The sequence below is a fragment of the Nerophis ophidion genome, linkage group LG29 (genome assembly GCF_033978795.1).
Source record: "Nerophis ophidion isolate RoL-2023_Sa linkage group LG29, RoL_Noph_v1.0, whole genome shotgun sequence".
NCBI lineage: Eukaryota > Metazoa > Chordata > Actinopteri > Syngnathiformes > Syngnathidae > Nerophis > Nerophis ophidion.
Window position 1 is genome coordinate 30,167,919 of NC_084639.1, and position 20,320 is coordinate 30,188,238.

General features: G+C 39.4%; 3 protein-coding genes across 4 annotated transcripts in view; 2 read left to right on the top strand and 1 right to left on the bottom strand.

Moving 5' to 3' along the window:
- Positions 1–227: 227 nt before the first annotated feature.
- LOC133546199 (oocyte zinc finger protein XlCOF6.1-like) lies at positions 228–19,427 on the top strand. Of its 2 annotated transcripts, none has more exons than XM_061892098.1 (2): positions 228–527; positions 17,149–19,427. In XM_061892098.1, the coding sequence occupies exon 2, from the start codon at positions 17,199–17,201 to the stop codon at positions 18,423–18,425; it is 1,227 nt and encodes a 408-aa protein (XP_061748082.1). In that variant the 5' UTR covers positions 228–527; positions 17,149–17,198; the 3' UTR covers positions 18,426–19,427. The 2 variants fall into 2 exon arrangements, with proteins under 2 accessions (XP_061748082.1, XP_061748083.1); XM_061892099.1 differs by having other exon boundaries at positions 228–370.
- On the bottom strand, positions 3,116–12,341 carry LOC133546213 (gastrula zinc finger protein XlCGF48.2-like). Its single transcript, XM_061892117.1, has 3 exons — positions 12,211–12,341; positions 10,374–10,596; positions 3,116–5,099 (listed from the first exon to the last, which is right to left on the bottom strand). Exons 2-3 carry the CDS (start codon positions 10,594–10,596, stop codon positions 4,177–4,179), a joined length of 1,146 nt encoding a protein of 381 aa, XP_061748101.1. The 5' UTR covers positions 12,211–12,341; the 3' UTR covers positions 3,116–4,176.
- Positions 12,673–20,320, top strand: part of LOC133546178 (gastrula zinc finger protein XlCGF57.1-like) — a 206,690-nt gene continuing 199,042 nt past the window's right edge. Inside the window, exon 1 of the mRNA XM_061892050.1 lies at positions 12,673–12,930. The gene's annotated coding sequence lies outside the window, so the exon portion shown is untranslated. The remainder of the gene's footprint in view (positions 12,931–20,320) is intronic.

The window sequence follows — 20,320 nt, forward strand, 5'->3', positions numbered from 1 at the left end:
AACGCCATGTTGATTGTTCAGTGGCATGCCAGAAGTCTAATAGCAAACGGACAGGAATTAAAGGGATATGTTGGAGCCAAATTTCCTTATTTGCTTATATTTATATTTTGTTTTCTCTGATTGATTGCTGGCCTCAGTTCATGCTGAGTTTCCCTTTCAGCAGATTGCTCTGCCCACTTCCTCTTGAGAACCAGGAAGTGTTGACAGGGATGGGACTGTTGCCGTGGTGTGGTTGTCATAGTAGCCTCCTTTAATTAGGTTCAGCTGGAAACACTCGGGGGTGATTACATGGAGGACAAACCGTTTTGGAGCGTGTGGTGTGGTGTGTGGTCAGGTCTCACTGCTGTGACAATGTGCCATTCAAGCCAAGGTCAGCATACATAATGTTCTAGAACCTACTTTTCATTTCATTTTGATAGCTTGGAATAAAGGGATTGTCATATCCAAACACATTTCTACAGTACTGGACATTCAATCATCAAACTGGTCAACACAGTATCAGTATCAGTATCAGTATCAGCCCAAAGGTAAGTGCTGTACAATGAGAATAAAATGCCTCATAGCCGATTACACAAAGGTGATCAATTCATCTAGATACTGTCCTGCCACAGTGAATAGGTTTCCCTTTTTAAAAGGGCAAATTCCTCCCAGGGTCTTTTGTCCTAATGACTGTCTGGATAAAGTGAGGAGAATATAATTCAGGAAAACAATTTATTTTACTAATAAACTAGAACCCATTTTTACATCTTCTCAACAACACCCACATTCTTACAAACATATTTAAGAATGGTGGTAACAAATGAATATAAAGTTAGTAAATATGTGAGAGTAAGAAGTAAACAAACGTTCTGTGTAACACAACTAACACTCCTTCTCCTCTTTTGTTGGACAAAGTTCATCCTCGTACTCTGCTCTCGTTCCTTCGCACATTTTGACACAATCACAACACTTTACACTCACACTTGATCCAAACTAAGCGATGTGTTTTGATCACTAATGTTTTGTTCTTAATCCGCGTTGACAGAAAGTAAAAAGCAGCTTTAAGGAGGTCAAAACAAAATGTATGCATTCTTTCCGACGGCCGCTGGGTGGCAGCAGAGGCTCCATGTATCACCTGAAGAAACATTTGACTTCTGACCTTTCCACATTATTTCTCTCATCTTTACTGCTGGAGTTCAGCTCACTGAGGATGTAAGCTACATTTTTGGTATTTTAATTATCTTTAATTATTCATAAACAGGCTTAAAACAAACCATTATCATTACTGCCTCATTTTTTTTTTCCACTCTTACAACTATTCTAGCATGAAAACATTCAGGATGTTCTTCAAAACAATATTACACATCCCCAAACGTAGCATTTTATTATTGTATTAATATAATGTGACGGGCTTCCTGCCGTCCTGGTGTGAGTTGCAGTGCCATCCAACACATGACGCATCATAACAGGTTTGACTCTGATTTATTGCTTCAATCATCATGTCATTCTCTTGCCTTCTTGTCGCCGCACCTTGCAGTGCGCGGGCGTTTCCTGCTTCTGTTCGCGGTGTCCGGGGTTTGCGTCCGTGGCGGGGACTCATCGTCTCTCAGGTCTGATCGTTCGTTGCTCGTGGTCGGTCTCGTCAGCGGGTTCCTTCTCCTACTTCCCCCTGAATGTTCCTCCTTCCCCCTTTTTATGCTGCAGGAGCAGATGATGTGATTGAGCGCAGCTGTGGTGTACGCACCTTGCGCTGATTGCTGTTGTCCTGCCGCCCTGCGTGCGTCACGCCTCTCCCCTCTGCTGCATGCCCCGCCTCCCTGCCTCCATCTTTGTCAGGACAATCATGTTTCTCAGCCCGCTGTCGGCCCGTCGGCTGCGTCTCTCCACACATACATTATTACACTTAATAATCACATGTTTATAACAGTGCTGACATTTTTTATTTCCCATCCATCCATCCATCCATCCATCATCTTCCACTTATCTGAGGTCGGGTCGCGGGGGCAGCAGCCTAAGCAGGGAAGCCCAGACTTCCCTCTCTCCAGCCACTTCCTCCAGCTCTTCCCGGGGGATCCCCAGGCGTTCCCAGGCCAGCCGGAAGACATAGTCTTCCCAACATGTCCTGGGTCTTCCCCGTGGCCTCCTACTAGCTGGACGTGCCCTAAACACCTCCCTAGGGAGGCGTTCGGGTGGCATCCTGACCAGATGCCCGAACCACCTCATCTGGCTCCTCTCCATGTGAAGGAGCAGCGGCTTTACTTTGAGTTCCTCCCGGATGGCAGAGCTTCTCACCCTATCTCTAAGGGAGAGACCCGCCACCCGGCGGAGGAAACTCATTTGGGTCGCTTGTACCCGTGATCTTATCTTTTCGGTCATGACCCAAAGCTCATGACCATAGGTGAGGATGGGAACGTAGATCGACCGGTAAATTGAGAGCTTTGCCTTCAGGCTCAGCTCCTTCTTCACCACAACGGATTGATACAACGTCCGCATTACTGAAGACGCCGCACCGATCCGCCTGTCGATCTCACCATCCACTCTTCCCCCACTCTTTTTTTTATTTCCCCTCGGGGATTAATAAAGTATTTCTGTTTCTGAAAATTACATCACTCTCATAAAGCCTTTAAAAATAAATATGTTTTTTACCATAGGTCAGCGTCACAATGTTGGAATATTGACTGCTGATATTAATATTCTTCTATTTTTGGAATATTACACTTTACTCTTTGTTTTGCTTAAATCAACAGGATGAAAGTATCTTTAATTGTCACTACTGAGTGTAACTATACATTCTTCACCTTCATTACTGCTTGATTTATCCCTCATCTCATTTTATCCAGTGAGAACTTTATCAAAAAATGTTGTCTGCACATCAATAAACTGTCACTAAACTTCAATAAAACTAAATATATCATATTTGGAGATTGTAAAAATGTAAAACACAAATTATTATGGATAATATTGAAATAAAAATAATAAAGGTAGTCACATTTTTAGGAGTTAATATAGATGATGAAGTAAGCTGGACACTACTTGTAAATCATACAAAAAAAAAGTAAAAAAAACAATTGAGTGCAGTACTGAATAGAATAAAATACGTACAAATATTAACTAGAATTATTGTAGCCAACTTCAGTTGAAACATACATTGTTTATTGCATAAAAGTCTGGGGACATACATATAAAACAATCACACAACAATATTCATATTCAAGAGAGTAATAAAGACAATTAATAGAATGGATTCTAGAGACCCAACAAATTATTCAAAAAATCACAAATTATAAAAGTAAAAGATTTTGTATAAAAGACAACTGTTCAAATGATGTATAAAGTAAATAATAATATGCTTCCAGAAGTGGTCCAGAAGATGTTTCAGATGTGAAGCAGTAAATATGAACTAAGAGGGATTTATGTGTACTCAAAAGCAAAGGTATGAACACATGTAAAACAAATATGTACATCATATAAAGGAGTTCATCTATGGAATTATCTACAATTAGAAAATAAAATATGTAACACTTCATTGTTCAAAAAAACTTATACAAAACACTATTATGAATAAGTATAAAACTGAATTATAAATATCTACACTTAAAATGTTTATTGTATGTAACATATTTTATGTAGTTTATTTTCACCCTTTCAGTCAAATTGTTGTTTATTTTAAAATACACAAATGTGTATATTAACTCATGTACTTGACTGAAATAAAAGCACTAATCTGAAGTGTCTAATCTATAAATGTTAGAATCATATTAACAAGATTGTGTTACACAAACAACAATGATGTCACACATGTTATATGTGCTGATGTTGTTAGAAAGTCAAAATGAAAGTCTGGACAGTTTATTTCAAATCCTGCAGTTTCATTTGCTGCTGCTGTTCTCACCAGCACACTTGTGTTTCTTACACTGGTACTTAGAAGACAATCTTTCACCACACACACTGCAACTCAGCACTTTCTCTCCTGGGTGTCTTCTCATGTGTAATGCAAGAGTGTTTAGGTGACCAAAGCTTTTGTTGCAGATTGAACAGGAGTATGGTTTTTCACCTGATTGCATTCTCATGTATAATTTTAATTGCTGTCTTTCTATTCAGACTTTTACCACATACTGAACATATAAAAGGTTTTTCACCAATATGTGTTCTCATATTTACTTTTAAACTTTGTCTTATGACAAAACTTTTACCACATTATGAGCAGGAAAAAGTTTTTTCTCCAGTGTGTATTCTCATGTGTTTTTTTAAATGGTCCCTTTGAGTAAAAACCTTACCACAGATTGAACATGAAAAAGGTTTTTCTCCAGTGTGTGTTCTCATATGTACTTTTAAACTTTGATTTATTACAAAACTTTTACCACATTCTGAGCATGAAAAAGGTTTTTCTCCAGTGTGTATTCTTATGTGTATTTTCAAATAGTTCCTATGAGTAAAATCTTTACCGCAGATTGAACAGGAAAACGGTTTTTTTCCAGTGTGTATTCTCATGTGTGTTTTCAAATGGTGCTTTTGAGTAAAATCTTTACCGCAGATTGAACATAAAAAAGGTTTTTCTCCAGTGTGTGTTCTCATGTGTACTTTCAGCATGTGTTTTAGTCTAAAATCTCTCCCACATTCTGAGCAGGAAAAAGGTTTCTCTCCGGTGTGTGTACTCATGTGCCTTTTCAGATTACTATGGTCTTTAAAAGTTTTGTGACAGAGAGAACAAGTGAAGTGAGTGTTGTCAGTGTGACATGTCTTATCATCTTTAGAGTCTTCATCATCAGTGTCAGGAGAGTGTGACGTTGTGTCCTCACTATCTGATAGTGGAGCTAAGAGCTTGTCTGCTTGTGATCCTCCACAGTGGTCTCCATCAGCTTCTGCTAAACTGCTGCTTGGAGGCTCTGCCTCTCTCTTCTCCTCACACTCACCTTTGACCTCATCATCTTCACTCTTCACACTGATGAGGTGTCTCTTGTCTTCCTCTATAAAGTGGGGGTACAGCCGCTGTTTTTCTTCATCTTCAAAGTGAGGGGGCTGTGGCTCCTCTTCTTTCACGTGGAAGTACTGTGACCTCCTCTGCTCCATACTGGAGGACCCCTCCTGCTGCTCAGGTGGACGATATTTTTCACAGACGTCTGCAGGACACAAGAAGACAAACACATTCTGGGATGGAAATAGATAAGATTTCACCAATTCAGATTTAATTTTCGATTCTGCTTTACGATTGGGTTATTTGTGGACTCACTTTTGCTTTCACATTCAGTAAAAAGGAGAAGAAACAGGTTGATTAGCATCAACTTTGACTAGTTGAGAAGTAACATGAGCCTACAAAGCCAACAGTGAGGTCTTAAAAGGCACAGATTTTAGGGGTCCTCCATGGGGGGCCAGAGGGCCCTAAGGACAATATTCTGGTATGAAAATATCTATAAAATAAAAATATTTTTGGCAAGAAATTAACAAAATACTACACGTTATTTTGTGGCAATTACAAAAGAATATCCAGTATAATTCTCAGGGCATTCAATCAATCACAACAGGACTGTTAAACTGAACATATTATACATAAATATACAGTATATAAAAAAATAAAAAAAGGTATATATATGTGTATATATATATATATATATATATATATATATATATATATATATATATATATATATATATATATATTAGGGCTGAGAATCTTTGAGTGTCCCACGATTCGATTCAATATCGATTCTTAGGGTCGCGCTTCGATTATTAATCGATTTTTTCGATTCAACGCGATTCTCGATTCAAAAACGTTTTTTTTCCGATTCAAAATGATTCTGTATTCATTCAATACATAGAATTTCAGCTGAAATTATAACTAATAATGATACTGTTGTTGATAATATTCATTTTTGTTTCACTACTTTTGGTTTGTTCTGTGTTGTGTTTGTGTCTCCTCTCAATTAATCTGTTTATTGCAGTTCTGAGTGTTGCTGGGTGAGGTTTGGTTTTGGAATTGGATTGCATTGTTATGGTATTGCTGTGTATTGTTTTGTTGCATTGATTAAAAGAAACAAAACATTGATTTTTTAAAAATGAGAATCGATTCTGAATCGCACAACGTGAGCATCACAATTCAAATTCGAATTGATTTTTCCCACACCCCTAATATATATATACATGCATGCATGCATATATATATATATATATATATATATATATATATATATATATATATATATATATATATGTGTATATATATATATATATATATATATATATATATATATATATATGTGTATATATATGTATGTATATATGTGTAAATATACATATGTATATATATTTACACATATATATATTTACACATACACACATATATATATATATATATATATATGTATATATATATATATATATATATATATGTATTACATATACATATATATACATATATATATATATACCCAATTGTAACTAAGATAGGCTCCAGCACCCTGCGACTACGAAAGGGATAAGCGGTAGAAAATGGATGGATATATATATACATATACACATGCATATATAGAGTCACAATCAAAAGTTTCCATACACCTGTAAAGAACATAATGTCATGGCTGTCTTGAGTTTCCAATCATTTCTACAACTCTTATGTGTTTGTGATGTAGTGATTGGAGCACACACTTGTTGCTCACTAAAAACATTCATGAAGTTTGCTTCTTTTATGAATTTATTATGGGTCTACTGTACATGTGAGCAAATGTGCTGGGTCAAAAGTGTACATACAGCAATGTTAATATTTGCTTACATGTCCCTTGGCAAGTTTCACTGCAAAAAGACGCTGTTGGTCGCCATCCACAAGCTTCTGCTTGAATTTTTGACCACTCTTGACAAAATTGGTGCAAGTCAGCTAAATGTGTTGGTTTTCAGACATAGACTTGCTTCTTCAGCATTGTCCACACATTTAAGTCAGGACTTTGGGAAGAAAATTCTAAAACCTAAATTCGAGCCTGATTTAGCCATTCCTTTACCACTTTTGAGGTGTGTTTGGGGTCATTGTCCTGTTGGAACACCCAACTGCACCCAAGACCCAACCTCCCCCCTGATGATTTTAGCTTGTCCTGAAGAATTTGGAGGTAATCCTTCTTTTTCATTGTCTCATTTAAAGCAGCAGTTCCATTGGAAGCAAAACAGACCCAGAGCATAATACTACCACCACCATGCTTGACGGTAGGGATGATGTTCCTAGGATTAAAGGACTCACCTTTTGTCCTCCAAACATATTGCTGGGTTTTGTGGCCAAACAGCTTCATTTTTGTTTCATCTGACTACAGAACTTTCCTCCAGAAGGTCTTATCTTTGTCCATGTGATGTCAGATGAAACAAAAATGGAGCTGTTTGGCCACAATACTGTTTGTTAGAAAGTTCCACAACTGTTCACGTTATCCCACGCTTCATGCGTCGAAGTCACGTTGTGACATTGGAGGTTTATAAGCAGACGAGCATGTTCGGCAGCACACAATCACAGAGTACTTACAAGCAGACACAGTGTGGAGACAGAAAAGGGAGAATTGACGCATTTTGGTGTAAAAAGTAAAGATAAAGGTGAAGTTATAACACTGAAACTCCCTCAGGAAGAGGTGCTTTAAGACATGCTAGCTAGCTAGCGGCTAACGTCCATCCACCTTTGGCAGTATCTAGTCGATACTACTATGATTACGTCGATATTTTTTGGCATCACAACATTTTCTTTCGTTTTTTTAAAATGTATATTATGTTTATAAACTCAGGAAATATGTCCCTGAACACATGAGGACTTTGCAGATGACCAATGTATGATCCTGTAACTACTTGGTATCGGATTGATACCCACATTTGTGGTATCATCCACAAAGTAATGTAAAGCATCCAACAACAGAAGAATAAGTGATTATTACATTTTAACAGAAGTGTAGACAGAAAATGTTAAAGGGGAACATTATCAGCAGACCTATGTAAGCGTCAATATATACCTTGATGTTGCAGAAAAAAGACCATATATTTTTTTAACCGATTTCCGAACTCTAAATGAGTGAATTTGGCGATTTAAACGCCTTTCAATTGATAGCCTGTCGAGCGATGACCTTTCACCCGTGACGTCACAACATGAAGCGATCCGCCATTTTCTCAATCTTACTACACGCACCAAGTCAAATCAACTCTGTTATTTTTCTGATATCCACACAAGAATGTGTGGATATCCTGCGACACTCAAAGCAGATGCATTTCCAACGATAAAGTCAACAAAATCTGCAAAATTGTTAAATAGACAACTACTGAATGTGCCCGAGTGCGAGCTATTCAGGGAGGACGGCAGTCTCTTCCCGCAGACCAGCGAGGTAAAGCCCCTGGATATGATTTATGCCACTTCTTTTTCTGTCTCATTTTGTCCACCAAACTTATAAGGTTGTGCTTGAATGCACAAAGGTGAGTTTTGTTGATGTTATTGACTTATGTGCTAATCAGACATATTTGGTCACAGCATGACTGCAAGCTAATCGATGCTAACATGCTCTTTAGGCTAGCTGTATGTACATATTGCATCATTATGCCTCATTTGTAGCTACATTTGCATCCAGCCTTTCCCTCCACCCACATTTAATGCCAAACAAACACTTACCAAACGTTGGTTAGAAGGCGATCGTCAAATTCGTCCTCGTTGCTGCTGTCTGTCATGATATGGCTCAATAGCTTCAGTTTCTTCTTCAATTTCGTTTTCACTATCTGCCTCCACACTCCAACCATCCATTTCAATAAATGCGTAATCTGTTGAATCGCTTACGGCGCTGAAATCCTAGTCTGAATCCTAGCTAATATCGCTATACCTTTCTGTGCTATCCGCCATGTTTGTTTCTGCGTGATCACGCTGTGACGTCACAGGATAATGGACGGGTGGATATAACGACGGTTAAAATCAGGAACTTTGAAGCTGTTTTTCGGGATATGGCGTGATGGGTACAATTTTGAGAAAAACTTCAAAAAATAAAATAAGCCACTGGGAACTGATTTTTATTGGTTTTAACCCTTCAGAAATTGTGATAATGTTCCCCTTTAAAAGAGAAAATAAGCAGATACTAACAGTAAATGAACAAGTAGATTAATAGTTCATTTTCTACCACTTGTCCTTAATAATGTTGACAAAATAATAGGTGTATAAATGACACAATATGTTACTGCTTCCATCCATCCATCCATCCATCATCTTCCGCTTATCCGAGGTCGGGTCGCGGGGGCAACAGCTTAAGCAGGGAAACCCAGACTTCCCTCTCCCCAGCCACTTCGTCTAGCTCTTCCCGGGGGATCCCGAGGCGTTCCCAGGCCAGCCGGGAGACATAGTCTTCCCAACGTGTCCTGGGTCTTCCCCGTGGCCTCCTACCGGTTGGACGTGCCCTAAACACCTCCCTAGGGAGGCGTTCGGGTGGCATCCTGACCAGATGCCCGAACCACCTCATCTGGCTCCTCATGTTACTGCTTATGTCAGCTAAATAATTAGGAGTATTTGTTTGTTTACTTACTAGTAAAAGACAAGTTGTCTAATATGTTCACTATTTTAATTAAGGACTTAACTGCAATAATAAACATATGTTTAATGTATCTTAAGTTATTTTGTTAAAATAAAACCAATAATGCCATTTTTGTGGTCCCCTTTATTGAGAAAAGTACCAAAATAATTTTAGTACCGGTACCAAAGTATTGGTATGGTTCCAACACTCCCACCTATATTTGAATATTGTCTAATGGAAATGACTTCTGTCTGATAATCACATGAATAACCAGTGTTGGCATTAATACACTTTTTATGTCTTTATACGCATTGAAATCAAAAAGAACGTGCATTTCCTTAAGTCCGCGGGTGCCTGGGATGCAGAGTTTTTGGTTTTATAACCGACCTGCCTTCTCTGGGTCAAAACTCCAGTTTGCTTGATTTTTTTTATAGATTATTGCTTTCTGCCGATGTTTTGTGTATTGTGACGGTGCGCTCTTATCCCGCCATCACTTGAGGACCGCCACGTCAGCGGAAGCAAGCGCGCTGTCGGTTGGTAGAGTGGCCGTGCCAGGAACTTGAGGGTTCCAGGTTCGATCCCCGCTTCCACCATCCTAGTCACTGCCGTTGTGTCTTTGGGCAAGACACTTTACCCACCTGCTCCCAGTGCCACCCACACTGGTTTAAATGTAACTTAGATATTGGTTTTACGATGTAAAAGCGCTTTGAGTCACTAGAGAAAAGTGCTATATAAATATAATTCACTTCACTTATTCACACGATTGATGAGCATTCATTTTTAAATGGTGGTGTTAAAAAGCAAGTATATCTCCATCTTTAGTGATAAATGTGTCCCCCGGATGAACATGTGTCACAAACATTGTATTAGATGATATGTGGATGTTGTGCTTACTTGGACTGTGATGAAGCTGTGAGGACTCAGGTGGTTTGTCTTCATGCTCTTCAGTCTTCACAGAGACAACAGTCAGTGGAAACTTGCTGACATCAGCCTCCTCCTGCCCTACAGGACACTCTCCCTCCTGACTGATCCACACTTCCTCCTCTTCCTCTTTCATGTGGGGGGGCTGTGGATCCTCCTGCTGCTGAAGGGGACGTTCTTCTTGACGAGCGTTCATCTGTTGGACGTCCGCAAGACAACACAAACAAACTTCAGCTCAGATGTGTCAAATATTTTTTAGTCTATCAAATATAATATTTTCCAAGTGGACTGACACCACTTTGTGGTGATGTTCTTCTACACATGGAATAATCATCAGTTATTGATTATTATGAATTGTGTCATTGATCCTGTTTTCTGCATTTACATTAATTATTGATTAAAAAGTAACAACTTATAGAAAACCTCCTGCTGGGATTTTAATACCGTCATGACTGCATGAAGTCAGTCTGCACGTACAAAAGTTTCATTGTGCTGCAGCATCAAGTGACGCCAACTGGCTCCTCCCACTACCAACCTACCAGCCAACCTTGACGTGCACCTCCAAAATAGTCCCACCTCACGTCAACGGTGACCAGGACTACAGAGCTGTGGTCCGTTGGCTTTACTTTTACGCGCAATATCCTCTCTTTGTTCTCCATTACCTCCCTGCTTGGCACTCAGCATCAAGGGTTGGAATTGGGGGTTAAATCACCAAAAATGATTCCCGGGCGCAGCACTGCTGCTACCCACTGCTCCCCTCACCTCCCAAGGGATGATCAAGGGGATGGGTCAAATGCAGAGGACACATTTCACCACACCTAGTGTGTGTGTGACAATCATTGCTACTTTAACTTTCTTCTGCGAAAGCAACATTTTTAACCCAACAGAAAACAAACAGAAGTGCAGTGAAGCACGTGGAACAAGTGGCAGCGAGTATATATATAAATATATACATATATGTATATATATATATATATATATATACATATATATATATATACAAATTCATAAATGTAAACAAATATTTAGAATATTTGGGTACCTCATGTTTCGACTACTTACAAAATATTGATGCAAATTCATTTTGTGTGCAGTATATTAAAGCTATTTTTAATATTTAACATTTATTTAATTAAATATTTATTTTAGTCCGACTGAATAAGCATTACTCACTTACAATTGTGCAAATAGTGTATTCATAATAACAAACATCAGTCGATTTAATTTCCATGATATGTCCACCCAATGCAGCTGAGATAGGCTCCAACTCCCCCCCCGCAACACCAAATAGGGACAAGTGGTAGAAAATGGATGGATGGATGTTATCAAGGTAATAGAAGTGCGTGCAAACATCATTTGTATTTCTAGCTAATAAAGTTGACACCAACATAAAGCAGACCACTGCAATAATACATTATATTACACTGTCATCACAATAACAATAATATTTTTTTTCATCCTGTAAAGCATCTTTGAGTACACTGAAAAGTGCTATACCAAATAAAATGTATTATTATTATTATTATTATACCATGTGACTTATTCCAGACTTAAATTACAAGACGTTTGTTTCTTTCTAGTAACAAATATTTAATGATGTTAAGCGTGACTGTAATATACAACAAAAAACAGTTAAAGTATTAAATAAGTCAATATAATTCTCATAGAGAACATATAAAATACACTCCTCAAAAAAAAACGCTCGCATTTGCTACAAAGGCCTGCTAGCGGGCTAAAGCTAGCACGTTAGCTTCGAACAACATATGAGGTAAATAAGATAAATAATATGAAAATATATCATGTATATTACCTCATAAGCCGCGTGTACAAGAGAGGAGTGGAATATATTCTTCCTATTGTTACACCAGCAACTCTTTTTTGTCTTCTGTGGCCGGGCGAAGGAAGTGTGCAACACTCACTATTGTCCCAGTGAAACACGTGTTTGAAGGAAGTGTGCACCACTCACTATTGTCCCAGTGAAACACGTGTTTCAAGGAAGTGTGCACCACTCACTATTGTCCCAGTGAAACATGTGTTTGGAGGAAGTGTGCACCACTCACTATTGTCCCAGTGAAACACGTGTTTGAAGGAAGTGTGCACCACTCACTATTGTCCCAGTGAAACACGTGTTTGAAGGAAGTGTGCACCACTCACTATTGTCCCAGTGAAACACGTGTTTGAAGGAAGTGTGCACCACTCACTATTGTCCAAGTGAAACGCGTGTTTGGCCAACATTTGTTCCGCGGTTGAGAACACTTCGATGACGTCACACAGGAGGAAGAACAAAACAAGATGGCGTCTGGCGGAGAATACGTTGTATTGGTTATTATGTTTTCTAGGTCTTAATTACAACGTACATGTGCACATTTGTGTCGTTTAACAGAGTAAACGTCGTTATTAATTGTTTGTATGCGGATACATTAGTCTGAGTGCACTTTGACGTGCTAGCCTAGCCTGCTGGTTAGCTTAGCTTGTTAGCTGCTAACAAAGAGAGGCGGAAGTGATCGACACATCAAAGCAGAGATCCAATGTAAGTGTAAAGTGTTTTTATTGTGTGAACATGTCTACATTACAAATGATGTGAGTGTTGCTGAATCAGCGACTAACTGCTGCCATTGAAGAAATATTTGTGACTTTAGAAAAAAAAAACGATAGCAGAGTACAAGGAGGAATTTTGTCCAACAAAAGAGGAGAAGGAGCGACAACATCAACTACTGGACGCTGTTTTCAAGAAACATCAAGTTGTGTTACACATCCATCCTTCCATCTTCTTCTGCTTATCTGAGGTCGGGTCGCGGGGGCAGCAGCCTAAGCAGGGAACCCCAGACTTTCCTCTCCCCAGCCACTTCGTCCAGCTCTTCCCGGGGGATCCCAAGGCGTTCCCAGGCCAGCCAGGAGACATAGTCTATTCCCCGTTGCCTCCTACCGGTCGGACGTGCCCTAAACACCTCCCTAGGGAGGCGTTCGGGTGGCATCCTGACCAGATGCCTGAACCACCTTATCTGGCTGTTCTCGATGTGGAGGAGCAGCGGCTTTACTTTGAGTTCCTCCCGGATGACAGAGCTTCTCAGCCTATCTCTAAGGGAGAGCTCCGCCACACGGCGGAGGAAACTCATTTAGAATAGAATAGAATAGACTTAATTGTCATTATATTTGCATATAACGAGATTAAAGACTCCAACTAAAGGTGCGGTAGTGGGAACAAATATGGGTTTAAATAAATAACACAAGAGCTAATAAGGGAAAACGAACACTTGAAATAAACAGACCGCTTCGGCTGCTTGTACCCGTGATCTTATCCTTTCGGTCATAACACAAAGCTCATGACCATAGGTGATGATGGGAACGTAGATTGACCGGTAAACTGAGAGCTTTGCCTTCCGGCTCAGCTCCTTCTTCACCATAACGGATCCATACAACGTCAGCATTACTGCAGACGCCGCACCGATCCGCCTGTCGATCTCACGATCCACTCTTCCCTCGCTTGTGAACAAGACTCCAAGGTACTTGAACTCCTCCACTTGGGGCAGGGTCTCCTCCCCAACCCGGAGATGGCACCCCACCCTTTTCTGTACGAGAACCTTGGACTCGGACTTGGAGGTTCTGATTCTCATCCCAGTCGCTTCACACTCTGTTGCAAACCGATCCAGTTAGAGCTAAAGTTCCTGGCCAGATGAAGAGACCTAATCCTGCAGCCACCAAACCGGATCCCCTCAACGCCTTGACTGCGCCTAGAAATTCTGTCCATAAAAGTTATGAACAAAATAGGCGCTTTGGTGGAGTCCAACCCTCACTGGAAAAGTGTCCGACTTACTGCCGGCAATGCGGACCAAGTTCTGACACTGATCGTACAGGGAGCGGACCGCCACAATCAGACAGTCCGATACCCCATACTCCCTGAGCACTCCCCACAGGACTTGCCGAGGGACACGGTTGAATGCCTTCTCCAAGCCCACAAAACACATGTAGACTGGTTGGGCAAACTCCCATGCACCCTCAACAACCCTGCCCAGAGTATAGACCTGGTCCACAGTTCCACGACCAGGATGAAAACCACACTGTTCCTCCTGAATCTGAGGTTCGACTGTCTGACTTAGGTTCCTCTCCAGTACACCTGAATGGACCTTCCCGGGAAGGCTGAGGATGCTTCTACATATTGACACAAATATATAAAAAACACTAACCTTATGATGGATGCTTTTGCAATTGTTTTATTTGATCTTTCCCAACACCTGGTGGCCACAATAATTCATGAAGTCAAGCTCATGGTGCAGAATGTTGGCTAACGCAGACTTGTTTGTTACTGGATACTTGCTATCAGACTTTTGTTTTGGAGACTTTGTGTACGTATTAAGCAACTATAATTATTTGATATGCTTAAAAGTGCTGTTTTAGCTTAGCTGTTGTGTAGCTGCTCGCTCCTTGTAGCTTACAGCAGGTGTGTCCAAAGTGCAGCCCATAACTATGTTTTTAATTGACAACGGGGAATTTTGAAAATGTGGTATTTGCGTGTCGGTCCAATCAGCAGCAGTTACGCCCTGTTTCATCATTGGACCTAAGTCTTTGGCTTGGTAGGCGGGTACGAGGCTACCAAGCCAGGTGGTACGAGCACGAGCACAGAGGAGCCTTTGTAGTGGTGTCGCAGCTCAGTGGTCGTGCCGTCAGGTAACACCAGGAAGGTTCCTTCTGTGCGATATTGACTGGTGCTTTTTTCTCCCTGGACTCTGACTTCATATCTGGTGTTGTCCCTCAGACCTCGGCCAAGAAGCCACGTAAACAGTGTGAAGAATGTGGGCGATAAGAGTGTGTGTACGTGGGCATGAACTTGCACCCACTTTCAACTGGAACTCAGCACATATGATTAGTTGCACGGCCTATTCTAATCTATATTAAACTGCGGGGGTGCGTCATCGCTCTCTCGGTGTGGGTCGTTGCGCTCTTCGTCTGCTGGCCGTTGTTTCCTCCTCCGTGCTGCTCTCCCGCTCGTTCCTCCCTCGTCCCTTTTTGTACTCTAGCAGCAGATAGACAGATTGTAAGCAGGTGTGTAATATACGCACCTGGCTCAGATTGCCGCTGCAGTGTCGCTTCGCGTGTGTCATGCCTCTCCTCGCCGCCGCATGCCCCGCCTCCTGGCCTCCAGGTGGGCCCGCGCTGCTGCTTTCCGCCCATTGTCGGCCCGTCGGCTGTGTCTCTCCACACATACAATGTCTGCTTTCACTGGGATGCCGACTGATGGGATGTTCATATCTTCCCGTTTAGATGAAGAATTAATCATCGCAAACTGTTAAAAAGGGTGGGTGCAAAAGAGCATATTACTTAATCTTTCTAGCCATCTCCAGGTCTAAGTTGGATGTCAGTGTTGACCAAGTTCTCGGTTTATGTCCACAACCTTCTACTACATAAGTGAGAAGCATGATTTATATTCTAGAATTAGCTTTCACCATCTTAGAGGTGAGGAAGCAGCTCAGTATGTCAATATAGCAGCATAAGCTAGTTACTTCTGTGATCAATGCGCCGCTAAAAGTAGGTCCTTAGCGTTAGCGCTTATAATAACAATATCACTAATACTTGGTTAATATTCAGGTCACAAAATGTAAATGGTGTATTGTTGGCAATTTTTTTGGAGGACTTTGTGGGTCTAATAGAGGAGCTCCCATTGACTCCAATGTTAGCTGATTTTTGCTCACGTTTATTTAATAATTAAATTTATAAAAGTTTAAAACATATGTCTCACATAAGGATTGTGAATGATAGGCATCATTTTAAAAAAGTGCAGTTTCCTTTGAATTTGTCAGATAAGTAAACAGTCCTTCAAATTAAAGATGTAAAACAATTGAGGTTGTTTATAGATATTATCCACTATGAAGTTACAGTCAAACTAAGCACACAAGGGAAAGTACATTCATATACACATGAAGTACACACACGTGTAAGAATCATGTTAAACACCAAAATATTGTCTTGTTCTCCTAAAGCCAATATCGAGTATCCTTTGGTGAGCTGACCGTATCGTCACACCCTTAGTTGAAAGCACACCATCCCCATGACATGACACTTCCACGTGATGTAGAACAGTAGTCCCACATTTTAAACATACACACACATCTGAAGAATATTAAAAAATAAAATTGGTGGGCCAAACAAAATGTCTTGGCGAACTAATGTTTGGTATGGGCGATATGACCTCAAATCTATATCCTAATAACAATACATGTCACGATATATAATTTGGTGTATAATTGATACTAGAAGAATTTTAAAGCGGGTTACAAAAGCTCCTAATTTGGCAGCTGACATATGCAGTAACATATTGTATCATTTATAATTGTATTATTTTGTTGAAAAAAATATTTTTAATGTACTTGTTTATTTACTGTTAATATCTGGTTACTTTGTTTGAGAAAATGATACTGGAAATGATGTAATATTTTACTGCATATTTCAACAACTAAATTAGGAGACTCTGTAGCCTGTTTTAAAATGGTTCTGTTAGTAATTCAATATGAAATAATATATCGTAAAATCAATTTTAAACCAAATCGTTTATCCATAGTAAAAAGTCCTGTTGTTCTAGTTGTTTTTTCTTTTCCTGTGAAAAATGTTGTAAAGAGTAACGTGTTTGTGCATCACTGAGATTTCAAGACAGTTCATACAATAACTTGTTTTTCCTAAGTGCATGTCAAAGTACTGAATGCATTATGTGACTGAGCAGATATGGATGTTTCTCAAACTTGTGTTTGTCTTGCAGACGTCTGTGAAGAACATCTTCACCCTGAGCAATAGAAGTGGAGCTTCAGGATGCAGACAGAGGAGCCACAGCACAACCTCATTAAGAAGGAAGAGGAATACCCACTGATCCCCCATTTTAAAAATGAAGAGGAACACCCACTAATCCCCCATTTTAAAGAGGAAGAGGAGGACCCACTGACACCCCATTTTAAAAAGGAAGCAGTGGATCCACTGAGCCCTCACATTAAGGCGGAAGAGGAGGACCCACTGAGCCCTCACATTAAAGAGGAAGAGGAGGAACACAGCATCAGTCAGCAGGGAGAGCATCTTGAAGGACTGGAGGAGGTTGATGTCACCAAGATGCCAGTGACTGGTGTCCCTGTGAAGAGTGAAGATGATGAGGTGAAAGGTGAAAGTGAGGAGAGGGGAGGGGGGGAGCCTCCAAGCAGCAGCTCAACACAACACATGACAACAGAAGCTGATGGAGACCACTGTGGAGGATCACAAGCAGACAAGCTCTTAGCTCCACTATCAGATAGTGAGGACACAACGTCACACTCTCCTGACACTGATGATGAAGACTCTAAAGATGATAAGACATGTCACACTGACAACACACACTTCGCATCTTCTCACTGTCACAAAACCTTTAAATACCATTGTCGTCTGAAAAGACACATGAGAACACACACTGGAGAAAGACATTTTTTGTGTTCGATCTGCGGTAAAGATTTTACTCAAAGATACATTTTGAAAATACACATGAGAATACACACTGGAGAAAAACCTTTTTCCTGCTCAGAATGTGGTAAAAGTTTTGGAAAAAATCAAAGTTTAAAAGTACACATGAGAACACACACAGGAGAAAAACCGTTTTCCTGCTCAGAATGTGGTAAAAGTTTTGTAAGAAATGAACGTTTAAATGCACACATGAGATCACACACTGGAGAAAAACCTTTTTCATGTTCAATCTGCGGTAAAGATTTTACTCGAAGGGACCATTTCAAAAAACACATGAGAATACACACTGGAGAACAACCTTTTTCATGTTCAATCTGCGGTAAATATTTTGCTCGAAAGAACTACTTGAAAATACACATGAGTACACACACTGGTGAAAAACCTTATACTTGTTCAGTATGTTGTAGAAGTTTTATACAAAGTATGCATTTGAAAAGACACATGAGAATACACACTGGAGAAAAACCTTTTTCATGTTCAGTCTGCAGTAAAGATTTTACTCAAATGCACCATTTCAAAGCACACATGACAAGACACACTGCAGACAAACCTTAAACATGTTCAGTGTGTTGTAAAAGTTGTATACAAAGTCCGTATTTTGAAAAGACTCATGAGAAGACACCCAGGAGAGAAAGTGTTGAGTTGCAGTGTGTGTGGTGAAAGATTGTCTTCTAAGTACCAGTGTAAGAAACACAAGTGTGCTGGTGAGAACAGCAGCAGCAAATGAAACTGCAGGATTTGAAATAAACTGTCAAATCTTAACTTCGACTTTGTAACAACATCAGCACATAGATTCTAACATTTATAGATTAGATATTTCAGATTATTGCTTTTTTCAGTCAAGTACATGTTTTAATATACAACATTGTGTACTTTTATTTAAAAATTAACACAACACTTTGACTGTAAAGATGAGAATAAACAGGACAAAACATGTTACGAATACTTTTTATGTGTATAGATATATTCAGAAATCATGTTTGATTTTTAATGATGTTGTAGAGTAACTCCTTTAAATGATGTACATATTTGTTTTACATGTGTTCATACCTTTGCTTTTGAATACACATAAATCCCTCTTAATTCAAATTTAGTGGTTCACACTTGAAACACCTTCTGGACCACTTCTGGAAACATATTATTATTTACTTTATACATTTTCAGCAGTTGTCTTTTATACAAGATCATTTACTTTTAAAATCTGTGACTTTATGAATCATTTGTTGGGTCTCAATAATCAATTTTTTTTAATTATCTTTATTACTCTCTTTTGTAATATGAATATTGTTTTATATGTATGTCCCCTTTATGCAATATGTAGGTTAGAGAAAATGGCAACATTATATGTGGAAGGTTATGAAGGATAGTTTTGTTTTTAATAATCTACATTTCTTATTTTTTTTAAAAACTACACATGACAATTTAAAAAAAAAAAGTTGTTTATGATTTTGTTCCCCCTTTTTTAGAATCCCTCAAACATTATCAATTTCAGAAAACATGGGGAAGTTTGGATTGTTAGGGAAAAGTCAATAAAAGTCAATCCATCCATTGTTTCTACCACTTGTCCCTTTCATTTTTTATGTATAGCATTTAATCACAAACTTGTCAGCCAAAGGGTGTTGCGTTTTGGAGAAACTCCTTCTGTCAGAGTGCTGTTCAACACAGTAAAGAGGAACCCAAGGATGTGCAGGACGCTGAGTAAAACACATTTTTTACTGCGGAAATCTACTCACAAAAACAATCCAAACAGGAGGAAACAAAAAGCGACGGTGCGAAAGAGAGAAGACAAAATGTGTATTGTGGACAAAATAACAAAAGATACATATATACAAAAATGAACTAAACTTGGTTTGGAGTTACAAGACGTGCACACTACAAAACAACACCAAGATGGATGGCACTGGGAATGGCCAAGGTAGCAAAATACTCAAAGCATAGAATCAACTGGCGTGGAGCGGATTCACCGAGTGCTATCCAGCTGTCAATGTGCTGCTTAAGTAGCACCAGGGTCAATTGGAAGCAGCTGTGCACGTCCCACAACTCCGCCCACAAAGGCAACACAGGAACTTTAGGAGGAAGGAGAAATGTAAGAACAAGATCAACTGCACCAAAAGAGGAAAACTGACAATACAAACCACTAGGTGGCAGCAGGTGGTGACAACTTCCCTCAAATTAAATTTGGGAAAAAATGGACTGAGCAAAAGAGATAAATCATCACAAATGAAGTCAAATCATTCAAAAGTTTACCTTTGTAATTCATTTCTATCCAAATAAATCCAGGATGTTTCTCCAGAATGTTCCATTCGAGAATGCTGTCAAACTGTTATGTCTACTAGGGAAAATTAAATTCCAATACATTGTTAAATATTTGAATATTTTTACGAAAACAAGTTGTATGTCTTTGTTTAGAAATTTTGAAATCGACAGGTTTACTTTTATTTTCACAATAA